The 14,356-nt window shown below is 33.7% G+C and overlaps 1 protein-coding gene across 1 annotated transcript in view; it reads right to left on the bottom strand.

Annotated features, from left to right (window-relative positions):
• The window catches only part of LOC129809986 (homeobox protein homothorax-like), a 153,160-nt gene extending 140,804 nt beyond the window's left edge, over positions 1–12,356 (bottom strand). Inside the window, exons 1-2 of the mRNA XM_055860209.1 lie at positions 12,293–12,356; positions 9,654–9,758 (exon numbers count right to left, since the gene is read on the bottom strand). Coding sequence (XP_055716184.1) covers positions 9,654–9,758; positions 12,293–12,356 — 169 coding nt within the window. The remainder of the gene's footprint in view (positions 1–9,653; positions 9,759–12,292) is intronic.
• Positions 12,357–14,356: the final 2,000 nt, after the last annotated feature.

The following is a 14,356-nucleotide window of genomic DNA, read 5'->3' as shown; positions in this document are numbered from 1 at the left end:
ATCTTGACTGATAAGATATTAGAGAAGTTAAGCCATATGGCTAAGCCTTAGGTCTGAAGCCCGTATTATGGCAAGTTTGTTTTTGGTATGGTTCCATTCAGTGACTGATTAGTCTTTAAGCCTTTAAGGACGAGAAGGTAAAAAATTATGGGGTGAAAATAAAAATCACTTTATGACTTCTTAAAGTAAAACAAAACTTTTGAAGAATTAGAAAGCCGCAGGGATTTTTTGGGACACCGGTGTCCCTATCGTCCTTAGAGGGTTAATTGTACTAATTATAAGAATGTAAAACAATTTTAAAGACTTGTTTAATGTTTAGAAGAAAAATTGTGCCATTCCTGCACTGTAATAAATAAGCCGACATTTAGTTTTTACTAAACTAGTAGGGGAAACTGGGCCACCACAAAACACGGGGTAGCACCAAACACTAATTTTTATTTCTTAAGTACATGGACTATCTCAACCATTTCTTCAATAGACAGGCATCCCTATAGTGCCTATAAATTCCTATAGGTCTTATCCTTAGATGTCGAATATCTGATTAAAAAATCGCAGTGTTTGGTGCTACCCCGTGTTTGGTGGTGCCCCAGTTTTCCCTATGTCCTACTTAAAAAAGTGAACGGTTTAAAAACTCCAATTAAATCAATGATAAAAAAATATGCATGAATTCATTTTATATTCTTAGTAATCCTTTACGGTCCTTTACTACATAGTTCTATATTAAAGTTTACTGGAGCCCTATAAAGTCAAGCCCTATTTAATCAAACTTCAGTTTGAATAACTTTAAGCAGGGCTTTTTCAATTTTCCCCATAAAGTTCATCAAACAATATGCTATTGAAGTGCTTTTTCTCTCTGATTTTTTTTTTTGGCAAAATCGATGAAATTGAGACCAATAGACGCTATATGCTATGTTGAATTTTCTCTACGGTCTGGGTGTTTTTTGGGCATGGAAAAGGGACCGATGTGCATGGAGTATTCATTTCGCACATGTCAAAGCCAGAAGTGACTGAAACTGACATCTCGCATTTGAGGGGTGGGTTCGGTATGGTATCTCTCCGGAGGGGGTGATGCTAAGGCCGACGTTCTGCTCAACAGTGTCCCTCTCGACGTACACACATTAATTTCTAGGATATAGTCTGAGAACTTGAAGATTCTGCGAGTTGTAGAATAAAAAGAGACACCGCAAAGGACCAAGATATAACCCACTTTCCATGGTTAAATCCCCTCTGTTTGATTTATGAATTAATCGAAAGGATACTCGAGGGAGGATAAATTCTTCCCTCATCTCAAGGCAAAATAGATAATTTTTTGGGTACTAAACACTCCCTTATAGATAATGGTATATGATGGGTTTCTATTGAATGATGATTGAATGAAAATCTCAAAATAAATGCAAGCAGCGTGACAGAGAGTGTGGCATTGGTGTATAAAATGGCAATTTACAAATACCAAAGACATGTATATAAGAATTGGTTTGGATGCAGATTGGCACATACACTCCATAAGTCACGATCGGAATGTTTTGGCAGTCAGGAACATATGTAAAAAGCGCCCGAAGCTCAATTCTCCTACTCTCTTCCCTCACATGCTTCTTCCAATGATTTTAAGCGCTATATAACAACACGTAATTGCGGCAGAGAGATTGGTAATTTATTCCATGGAGGATTGTTAGTTCGCAATGGAAGTGCAATTGAAAATTAACAATGTTGTAAGACATATTCATTTATGATGGAGAGAAGATAGATCCACTAAAAAGAAAAGAAATAAAATGGGATGTATATGGACCAAGTCCACCTCCAAAAACCTTCCAAAATATCTGGAATGTCTGAACCGTTTTAAAAATGCATCCCAAGAAGCAAAAACCATTGTAGAAGTACAGAATTTGAAGTACAGATTTTGAGGTGATCTTTATAAAGACTTATTAAAGGAAAAGACAATAACGAAAAACCTTTTGAGATTTTTTATAATATTTTTTAGTACTCACAATTCTGAATATGTAAGTTGCTTAAAGCTTTGATAAGACAAAATCCTAACACATTAATTTTGTGTAATTCAAGACTTAAAGTTCATAGAAAATATCACATAATAGAAATAATTTCTAAATGAAAATAATATCTGTATTTTCAGAATGGGTATCTGATGGATTTTGTTCACTCAGATTTTCCCCAGAGCTTTTGACTCTCTAATTTAAGATTGAGTATTCCTCAGTGGACTGTGAACTGTTTTATTTTTTAACAAAAGGTAGTGTAAGTCTTAAAAGGGGCTTACCCAAATAATATTATTACTTCTAAAGGGAAAATGGGGAACTATAGGCGCCACCCCCACCCCATCTTTTAATTTTCTCAGAGTGACTCCAGGGCGATTGATGCTCAGCAACTGAAGTACGAATACGATTGACTCGAACAAAAGCCCCAGCAACCTTCAACACCCGCCTAGGTATGATGGGTTGGATGTGTAATAGAAATAAAGGATTAAGATTGAAAGGTTCGGCCGTCGACTGTGTTAACGATTGTCAAATGTGCCGTACGCTCTACAGTAGGTTTTGAGTAAATAATAGAGGATGTTAAAAAAAATCTAGTACTGTTCTAGAAATAAACCATTTCATAGTCCGCTTTGGAAGATATGCAGCAAAATAAGAAAGCTCTGAGTAAGGGCCTTGACAGATATGAGGATTAGCCGAGAGACGGCTTAGCGTAATTATATTAGAAATAATAGTTAAAGTGTATTTTCATCATTTTCCACTAAGTCGTCTCTCGGTTTAAGTCGTAAGTGTGTCTAGGGCATAAGGTTCGAATTCTTTTAATTTGTGTAAAAAAGGCTGTTTCTGACGAACATCGGAAGCTCTAAAATGCAAAATATAGTTATTTTTTAAGAACCTATTGACTTGATATGGTAATGAAAAATATTTATGGTGTATTTTTAAAGATTTAGTAATTTAGACCATATTTTTATGATTATTCTTTAACATTCTTACAAAATTCTAAAACGACTAAATTATAGTGTAAATAAAAGCCAGAGTATATGTGAAGACCGAATGCCTTTCCCTACTTTATGGTAAAGTTCTTCATTTCATCCTTTAAAAAAGATCTCATTATACGACCAAAAATTAAATTGAGAAATTGAGAAGAATTGAAAAATTCAATTGAACAGTTCTATTCTATATTGTTCTATGTCAGAGTAATACCAATTTATGAGGATGAAAGAGGCTAACCAATCTAATCAAGGATCTCAAAAAACCAATAAAAAGATATGGAAAACTTTTAAAATCTTGGAAATCCACTAAAAGCAAGTAGAAATCGAAGTGAAATTAAGTAAACACCTATAGAAACTTACGGGAATAGTATGAAAAATTATTAGCAAACCAGAAATCCGTCGTAGATATTTAGATAGCCCTAGATTTCTTGGAAGAACGACTTATTTTTCACCGGCTTCACTTCTTTTTATCACGCTTCTTCTTTATAGAAAATATGTTCGAAGAATCCCGAGCCCTATTTGGTGTTACACTTTCCTTGCAAGTGGTACTCTAATGAATTTTCTGAGTCATTTAGAAGATTTTAGGAAAATCGTGTTTCAAAATGATCATATTTATAAATACAACAAACAATACAATATAACAAAATAGCAAATGTTTCTTGGGATTCTTGGTCCAGCAAATATACCACCGCATCAGACTTGATGCCTCGGAAGAGTGTTGAACTAAATTTGGACTTGAAGAAATTCAATTTAATTATAGGCTGTCAGCACTGTTGAATTCCGAAAGGGTACAAATGTTAATTGCATAGAAGTGAATCGAGATCATCATCATATCGGTATAGCATAATAATTTATGATTAAAGGTTACCCACTCAACGGTATGATGATGATTGCTATGGAATTCAAAGAACATTCATCCACTATACTTGAGCTCTCTCTTTCTCATACTAAACATCATCAGAAAAATCAGATAATTCAGATGTGAAAGAGGCACGTTGGAGTTCTTATTTTTTCTTTAAAGAAAAAGTCCATGCCTATGTTGGCCAGGCAATATTTATAGAACATAAATGGGTGTTAGTGTTAATTTAATCAAAATCACATTGAAATAATTTACCAAAAGGCCATTTCAGTTGGTTGTATGTGATTATAAATTGGAGAAAAATTAAACTAATTTAGCTGAATTATTAGACATGGAAAATAGCTTAATGATGAAATATTTATTCGTTGAGAACAAATTACACCACAACCAATGGATTTGTGGTCTATAGAACAAATGGCCATATTTTCTCTTTTATATGGATTTGCCATTGCAAAAAAAAAGGCGCAACGAGAGAGAATATCACTAAAAATTTCACACAGCGAGCACTATGCCAATAAAATGTTCAATCTTGTGTGTTTTGCTGACGAGTGCATCGAAGGGGAGCCCCAGACCAAAAAAGAAGCAATAACCAGAACCCCAAGGAGAGAAACCTCGTTTGCGAATTCGTCGAAGTAGAAAATGCAGAATAATTGACAGGAAAATTGCCTTAGTAAAGTGGATCAAGCATCTGATGCTGCAGAGAGCTCATTTGCATGTCTCGATCGTTCTTGATCTCAATTGAGAGACTATATCGGAGTCCTTGATCGCTTCAAATAGCACCAGAATGATGCACACACTCCAGAGGCAACCGTTGCACATAAGAACGCAGATCATATGTCCCGATATCCGTGAGATCTTCCACTTCTTTTTCTGCACCATCATCCCGCGCACATTGATCGCTAACGCGGTCAGAGATCGAGATGTACCGCGAGGTGATATCGACAAAAAAAAGACACTCCATCATCCAGCCATTTGGCGACGGTTGCGAGCTTTATTATTGTTTGTCACATCGTGATGAGGCAAAATTGGAGAGTTCATGATCGTATAATGTCTTCCAGATAGAAGCGAGAAAGGTCATGAAACTCTCACTGAAAATTCACACGAATATTTTGAAATCTATTTCAGAATCATTCTGCGCAATTTTTTATACCAAAAGCCGAAAGTTTCAAGATGTTTAAGGAAAAAGCTTTCGGATTAAGTCTTCAATTTAGAAGATAATTCTTTAAGTTTTAAAAACGTTGACTCATATTTTGCAGTAAAAACTCCTTGATTTTAAAATGTCAAATTTAATCAAAAGCTTTACATCAACTATGTTAAAACACAAGTAGTGAATAATTCAAGTAGTAAGTAATTCAAGTAATGAGTAATTCAAGTAGTGAAAACTTTGAGATGAGATTGCAACATAAAATGAGATTCTAATGTTTTATAGCTTAACAAATCAAAACCAAAAAATTCTGACAACTCAAAATTTCAAAATTGTATTGAAATAAATATAATAATATTAATAATAAGCATTTTGAAGTAATTTTCAGAAGAACACCAATGAATAGAAAACGATTTACTTCAAAATGACAAATTTTGACGAAAATATCTAACATGTAAAGACCAGGGGAAATCGGGGCAGAATTAGCCAGCAAATGAAATTTTTTTTTGCTTATAATTTGCGAAAAATATCTTTATATCAGACTGATAAATATTTTAATAAATAGGGAGGAAGTTATTTACTCTGAATAAATTGTAATTTACTCAATATTCTTTCTAAAGTAAAGCTAGAACTCTCGACTGCCTAATGCTACTCCTGATTAATTCAACCCTGGTCTCCCTTGAATATTTTTCTGATATATTATAAAATGTATTTAATTCAAAGTCTTAAGCATATAAATACAAGACTTAAATTATATTCTCTAAAATTTTCATTTAAAAATTCAGTCGTTGGAGCTTGATTTTCGAAAACCTTTAAAATGAAACTTTCCAGTCGTCAAGATTAATTTAAAAAACAGATCTAATAAGGCTTTTTTGAGTATACCAATATAACATATTTGGAGGTGGGGCTACTTTGAGCGGTGGGGCTAGATTGTTATACGAGTTTTACGCCTATTTCGCCTATTTCTAAATGAAGCTGGTCCTTACAATTATTTTTTTTAGATCCACAATTATTTTGTCTATCTAAATTACATCATGTTAAAGTCCAGTTTTCATTAGAAATATGTGAAAAAAATCGTATAATAATATAGCCCCACAGCTCAAAGTAGCCCCACCTCCCCCTATAGAACTACTAAATTACTTCTAAGATTGTTATCTCATGGATTGAAATATTTGATGCAGCCCTATACATGGATTTTACACAGAGTGTTAAACACTCATTCTAAATATCTGTAATTTCTAAACAGAACAAAAGACTAAGTGAAGGATCATTTGCCCTTATTTCATAATATCGAATTAAAATATCATGTTAAACATGTGGATAGATTCCTTACACAAGTTAAGCTGCCTCTTGAGACTAAAAGTTTCCCGAGTTCCCTAAGAACAGGAAATTCTAAGAGAAATGATAATTGTTTTATGGATTTTTTTTTGTAACCATTACCTCTTCTAATCCAAAATTTTCTCAAAAATCTTGTTGACGCTCGTATTATAAAGAATAGTTTCACTTTATTCTCACAGGCAATATTTTGAAATTGTTAAATGATTAATTTTATACTGTCTTCAGACTTAAAGTTTACCTAAGGACTTGACTGTTCTAATTTTGTATTCAACGATTTTTTTTTTTGAAGGAGAAATCACTTAAGATAGATTATCAAGGGCAAGTGATCTACAAAGTTTTAAAAAAAATCCTTGAAATTGTTCATTATTTCGAAATTGTAGATTTTTGGGAGCTAAATCCTGAAACTCTAAACCTGAACACCATAAATGATCTTTTAGATTTTAGAAAATTACCACAATTGCTTATTATTTAGAACTAGAAGACATTTGCGAACATAGATAAACCTTTAGGCCTGACGGCCTGTTTAAGTCAAAGTTTCACCAAGAATCTAGCCTTTTATGAAATTCAAGAAGTTAAACTTCGAAGTTAAACTTCACACCCTAACCCACCCTAACCCTTGTTAGCCTGGGTGGAAAACCTCATATAAAGGTTCACGAAGTGAGACATTATTGGCATGATTGGAGATGCAATGAAAGTGGTCGCGTTCGTTGGAGCATATCTCAATTTTCTTCTCATGAATTTTTCATCTCTGGAGTACTATGTGGGGAATATGCTGGACCCACCATCTAAGAGCAAATATGGTGTACGGTTGATTTGATGCGAGAAATGGAGTTGCAACGAATGATGCAAAAATTACATGGCAACACACACCAAAAAAGAACAACAAGAAGAATTCTCCACACAAGTGCAGGTCCATGGGGATGTGGAGAGATGGGTGTTTTGGGCAAAATGAAATGCCTGGGAAGACGAGAAGATGACGATGACGAGGAGATATTCATTGGCTTATTTTGCGAGAAAGTCTGGCATTCGCATACACAGCAAGATGCTCCAATACTGTGGTACTGCGCGATGGTGGAAGATGATGATGTGGAACCAGTTTGGCGGACTTGCGGGACTGGGAAGGTGGTACTGGGTTGCCATAACGACGTACACCAGCCAAAATGCCCCAAGTCGCATTCTACCACACAGACAATTCCCGAGGACACCGTGTCTGGGCTTGAGGGTGTTTGCGTATATAATGTGTGGGGAGTTGAACTTGCACAATCGTAGTGGTGAATTCAATGTTGCCATAGAGACCCCATCCCTCAAAAATTTCTTGCGCGCAAAAGCTCCACAAAACCACCCTGCCCGACACAACAAACAATTCCTGCGCACATACAGTCGTCTCACTCAAGAGCTTATGGTTTGTTTTCGTCGTTATTTCACCGCTTTTATGGTGAAACCAGCTGGAACCCCATCCAACGTCTCATATCCCCTGTATATATCCATCCTGACACAACGCACACAGGCGCCTCCGCGTCCAGAATGTAGAGCACTTTTGTACTGAAAAGCTCAGACTCACTGTCTCACTTTCCCACGTGGACTTTTGCCATGTGTATCATTTGAGATGGATGAAAAAGCTCATCTACTGCAACAAGAGCTTTCAATGTATTTCGGGGCAAAGAGTAGCACAAGAAACAAGAAAAATAAAAATAAAAGAAACCAAATGAATCATATGCCAAACCCCCTCAGCCATCTTCTATACCAGAAAGCTTGGGAATTAGTAAAACTTTCCCTAATTGTCTCGGTGGGAAACTTTAATTTCTCAAACATGAAGTTTAGTCTTTAATATCGATATTAATTGAGATTTATATTTGGCATCTTTCGCCAAATGATGGTGTGGTGAAAAAGTTTGGGATATTGATACAGAGTTAAGAGAGTTGTAAGAAAAACTTAAAAAGCTCTCATGAACTTTTGCGATAATCATTAATAATTTCTAAATGATTATGGTGTTTGTACACACCCTTTCGATTTTAGTGAAATTGAATCGATCCAAATTTTGTGTGATGCTCTGTATACATACATCGAAATTCACATGACAACCCTAATCAAAAAATTGAGATTTGACAGCTGTATCTCGAAAAGTATATAGGAATTAATCACTAGAGGATTATTTATATAAAGAGAGAATTAAGTTCATTCGAATTTTAACCAAAAACTCAACGACCAAACTTTATAGCTCTGGCATATCTTTTAGATCAGGAGAATTTCATGAAATCAAAATTCACATCCCTTTCTTCCTCGTAAACTTTTCATATGTTTATCTCATTCTTTCGCTCTTTAAATTCTATTGAGCTAAATTGAATTTGTTGTGATGTCTAAATAAAGAAGAAGAGTGTGAAAGAATGAGATAGGCATTTGCAAAACGTGTGAGAAAGAAAATGATTCGAATTTTTACTTCATGAAATTTTCCTGACCTAAAAGCTGTTCCGAAGCCATTAAAAACAAAAATCATGACAAACGAAATTCACCGAAATTAAACTTCAGTAAATCTAACAGATCGACAGATAGAATTAACAATTGGGAATTTTGAATAATGTCTACAGAAGCTATCTGAAAATGATCTAAAAATCTTAAAATATCCTATAGGTTGAAGCCATATACCGATACCCCTATAGGGGAATCTGGGGCACCACCAAACACGGGTTATCACCAAACACTGCGATTTTTTAATCGGATATTCGACTTCAGAGGAAAAGTCCTATAGGAATTTATAGGCACTATAGGGATGCTTGTCCACTGAAGGAATGGTCGAGATAGGCCAAGTAGTTTAGAAATAAAAATTAGTGTTTGGTGGTGCCTCAGTTTCCCCTACTTCATAAAGTTTCCTTAACTAAGGAAGGATATGGAAAGAATTCTTCAACCAAGACGACAAAATTAGTCGTAATTTAAAAACCTACATCCCATTAAAGCCTCATTTCGGATTTACAGAACAAATTTTCCAATTTGATTTATTAAAGATTTTGCAAGGTATGCTCAAACTTTTCAACGTATTTCCCCATAATGAAGAAATTTATATCCATAGCACCAATGATAATTAGTCGCCTTATACTGTCTATTTGTATTCAATCAATTCGAGAAGTGTAATAAATTTAGAGGAGGTGGGCGAGTAATAAATATTGGCGGCTTTATTGAACATGACAAAAGAAATTAATTTTATCAGGTCTTTTACATGCACCCGACTAAACGGTGTCAACTGATAGTGTTTCTGCGTGTGATTGATTGCCAAAAAAAGAAGTTTTTGAAAAAATGCATGTGTTGTAAGTATGGGAGAGATTATGAGAAATTTTGACACTTACCAGGACTACCTAGGAAGACTGACTGGTAGAGAATCCCTCGCCCCCGTGAAGCGTCCGTACTTCGGGCATCGGCAGGTGAGGTCCATTCTCTTCTACACCATCGACCTGGAACAAAAAAATTAATGTTAATATTCGAAAATCATCGAAAACCCGTAATATTGAAAACAACCGAGGTCTTTAATTACCAGAGTAAACACATTATATAGAATTTTCTCGTCATTGCGGTTGAGTTTGTCAGAGGTCAGAGTATCTGTCAAATGTGACAAAATTGTGATTAAATCAAATCCATAAATGTAGTAAGAGAAGCCAATGTGAGTTGTCGATATCCATGGAAAAATATTGTGTTTTTTTGGTGTGCGAGAGGTGTGAGAGTGACATAAATAAATGGTGTGCAAACAGATATCTATCAGTATCGAGTTAATTGAATTTAGACACCGATCGGTCATTTAGAATTAGGCGCTGATCGGGAACCTAATCGAATCAGATTAAATTTGTCAAAATTTTCAATGGAACACAACTCGATTTGCCGATATTGCTTTCGACCTCACCAAACCAATTGTGTGGCAGATAACTGATATTTACATTTTTATTTTTCCCAACTTATCACCATACTTAAGAAGAAGAAAAGTGGAAAAGTCGAAAAATATTTTAAAAACGCAAAAATGCAAAGAAAAATGGTAATTAAGAAAAACCAATTCTATTAGATTAAAATGAGAATTTTAAAATTAAATTTGTTAAATTTACTAAGATCAGAAAAGAATATCACGAATAAATAAGAATTATAGGAATTTATTTAAGACTTTATGTAATTTACTGAAGACAATTATAATTCGTAAACTTTTTCCGTTAACCGTTTCTTGCATTTACGACTTGTACCATAATTCTTTTATTATTATAACAAAATGCCTTTTTGAAAACTTCTTGAATGTATTGAATTTATGAACTTATCTGAAAATCGAAAAAATACTTAAATTACAAAAAAAACAACGAAATTTTGATGATTAATGCTTAGCGAATGAGACGAAGAGTTTTATAAAATTTATTTAAAAAGAAGTATTAGCATGTCCGTTATTTCTTAATTTTTTTTATTATAAATATAAGATAAAAACCAGGTAACAAAAATTTTAAGAATTCCATAGTCAAAATTCACAACATTATTTTAAAGACTTGAAATTTAAAAATTTAGAATATAATGGCTCCGGCACACCTTTTAGATCAGGAAAATTTCATGAAGTCGAAATTCGGATCCCCTTCTTTCTCACATGTTTTGCATATGACTCTCATTCTTTCGCATACCAAATCCGATTGAGCTAAATTGAATTTGGAGTGATGTTGAAAAGAAGAAGAAGAGTGCGAGAGAATGAGATAGACATACGCAAAACATGTAAGAAAGAATGGGATCCGAATTTCGACTTTATGAAATTTTCCTGATCTAAAAGGTATGCCGGAGCCATAAGAATAAGGTTTTTACAAAGTCTAGATATTGATTTTAGTCTTACAATTGAAAAAAAAATTAAATAGTTAAATTTAAACATCTAAACTAATTTACAAATTCGAAAATTATCAATTTGTCCAGATCTTGGTAGGTTTATTGTTAAAAAATGTTTTTAAATAAGTGTAGAACGAAAAATATGAAATATCCAGTTAAAAATAATTATATATGTAGCTAGCAAATACTTTCGGTATTATAAAAATATTATTAACAAAATAATAAAGAATAGGGTTTTACAGTAAGGCTATGTTAAAATATCGTAACCTTAAAATATAGACAAATATATTATTTAAAAATATATAATATTCTGTTAGTTTATTGTGTTAGTGCTCAAAAAATAATAAAAGAATGAATAGTTTTCTAAAACCGCCTATGGGAATTTTATACTCTTGACTTGATTAAACTTACAATTCAAAAATTAATATTCTCAATTAAGAAATTGAAAAAAGAAAAGAAAATATCTCTAAAAATTATAGAATCAGTAGGCTTCAATAGCTAAGTTATTAAGAAACTTAGGATCTAATTAAATCTAGTTTATGATTTAGTAGTTTTTCGATGTTCTTTTTATTTTAACTTATAAAAAATCGCATAGCCAAGCTGCTAAGTCTGTAATTCTCAATGTTCTAAGATACGGAATGAAATTCCAATTCCAACATCTCCACATCCCACGCACAAAAAAAATACCATTACGAAACTAATTTCAATGATTCTCAGGGTGTTTTCTTGCTGCTCAAGGAAATAAAACCACCCCTCGGCATTCCATCCAATTGTCTGCCAAGGGTACAATAATGGTGGAAAAACTAATTTCGCCGGCAAAATTGTCATATACATATTAAATATGCCATTTGCCATAAAAATTCATAAAAAAGGCAATATTCTCAATTATATTGTGCTCTATTGCTACATTGCGGCATCATCCCTTAATATTTTTTTTGCCTATCTCCACTCTTATACACTTTCTCCCTTCGACAACATACATTTTTGCGCACATAACACCAAAAGATAGGCACCTTTTTTTTGGTGAGGACAATGCGGCTAAAGGAAGATAGTAATTTTTTGGGTAGGTACTGTACTTTAAGGGTGGTGATATAGACAATAGAGAACTGCGAGATATCAGAATTTATTGTTTTTTACCTTCACCACTCACTGTTATTGCTCATTTTGGCTACGGCATATTGCTCCGTGCTAATATGGGGCGCACAATGAGCCATCATCCTCATGAATGGGAATTTTGGTATTTCTCCGGAGCTTTTAAAAGGAATTTTGGCTTTCAGAATGGTCCATCATCATCATTTTAATTAATTGTGATGCTACTTCGCATCCGAGATTTTATGATTTATAAAAAAAGCAAAGAGGAAAACTTGGTTAAAACTCAACTAAACAAATTCAGAAGTGGAAAGGTATAGAAGGAAAAAATCCAAGAAATTATTGTGCTTTATTAGTTTCAAACCAAAGTGATGAAATATTGATGTAGTTTTTCTTCTGTGGAAAAATCGATTTGATTCCTGAAGGGGTGTTGAACATTTTCGTCCCATTCATTTATCATTTCGGCGCTCAACTAACCGATATTTTAGCCAAAGCGCACCCACACTCCTCATATTTCCTCCGAGCCATGTGATCCGAGCTCATTTGTATGGTTTATGACTCTCAATACATCACTCAGATATTCATGTTTATATGACGTAATTGTTGCTCCAATACGTCTCAAAACTCAATACATTGAAATTGAGAAAGATGTATTCCGCGAAAGAACCTCCCAATTGCACCTTATCGACGTCTTAAGATGACGTTTGATATCGAAGTGCAACGGGTGTCACATTAATTTGCCATAAATTCTTCTCTATCATCGGTGCTGCCACAAATCAAGAATACGGCTATTCCATGAAAGACTGTCGGCGAACTACGAGTGTGGCGCATTCACACGCAAAATGGGAGGGATTGATTTAAGACCGACCTGCCATGTCCAATAATAAAATACGAAATACAACCGGCAGTTGACGACTACACACATATTACTGCAACAAACCAACATTCACACTTATTCGCGCGCCACACATTTCTCACCCAACGTCTTCCAGATATTATTCTACTTGGCATGGAAGAGCGAAGAGCGGATGAAGATTCTCCACAAAACAAGAAGAAAAAAGCTCTAGAACCGATTTTCACCCAAAATCGAACGTTAGTTCTAAAGCAAAATCGATTAGCTGTGCATTATCGGTATACTTTTATTAATCGAATATTCAAACAATTGATACAAGTTTAGTAGAAGCAAAAAATGAGTTTATTTTTTTATATTTCAAAATATAGAGAAACAAATGTCACTTGATCCGATTAGTCGATTAAATTATTTTTTTCGAAATAAATATCCTTTCAAGATATTAAATTTTAATTTTTTTTTTACAAATTTCACTACAGTTTTTATGGCTTCGAAATACTTTTAAATCTGGAATATTTCATGAAGTCCAAATTCGAATCCCTTGCTTTCTCACGTGCTTTGCATATGTCTATCTCGATCTTTCGCACTCTTCTTCTTCTTTTAAACGTCACACGAAAGCGAAAGACTGAGATAAATATATGTAAAACGTATGAGAAAGAAAAGGATGTGAATTTCGATTTCATTGAAATTTACTCCCGTTATTCTACTATATCCGTAATACAGTAAAGTAACCGATAGGGGGAATTGAAGCACCTTTGAAAACGGGGTACCTTTGAAATTGGGATTTTTCTCCTATCTTTAAATGGAACTGAGCCATATCATAATGTAATTTAGCTTCTCAATCTGTTTGTGCAGCTAAATTATATCACGATAAGGTTCAATTTTATTAAAAATAGGTGAAAAATCCCAATTTCAAAGGTGCCCCACTTTCAAAGGTACCCCACTTCCCCCTACGTCGTTTATTATTTTTTTTTAATTTCTCGAGGGAGAATATTACCATATTGCAAAAACTAAACTCGATGAATTTTACAAGACAATTTTCAGGACTAAATATGCCTTCTGTGTATAGAAAAATTCTTGAATATTTTTATTGGTTAAATTTGTTGTTAAATCTGTTATAAATATAGGTTCAGCAGATTAGATAATGAATAAAATATCAAAATAATTAGTCATTTCATATTATTATATAAAAGTAGTAAAATATTATGATTATTAATAATTACGAATTTTATGATATTGTTTTAACTTTTTGTTTAGTAAAATCGAACTTTTTCA

The sequence above is a fragment of the Phlebotomus papatasi genome, chromosome 1 (assembly GCF_024763615.1).
Source record: "Phlebotomus papatasi isolate M1 chromosome 1, Ppap_2.1, whole genome shotgun sequence".
NCBI classification, from domain to species: Eukaryota; Metazoa; Arthropoda; class Insecta; order Diptera; family Psychodidae; genus Phlebotomus; species Phlebotomus papatasi.
The sequence above is the reverse complement of the archived record's forward strand: the minus strand, read 5'-3'. Positions and strand labels throughout refer to the sequence as shown.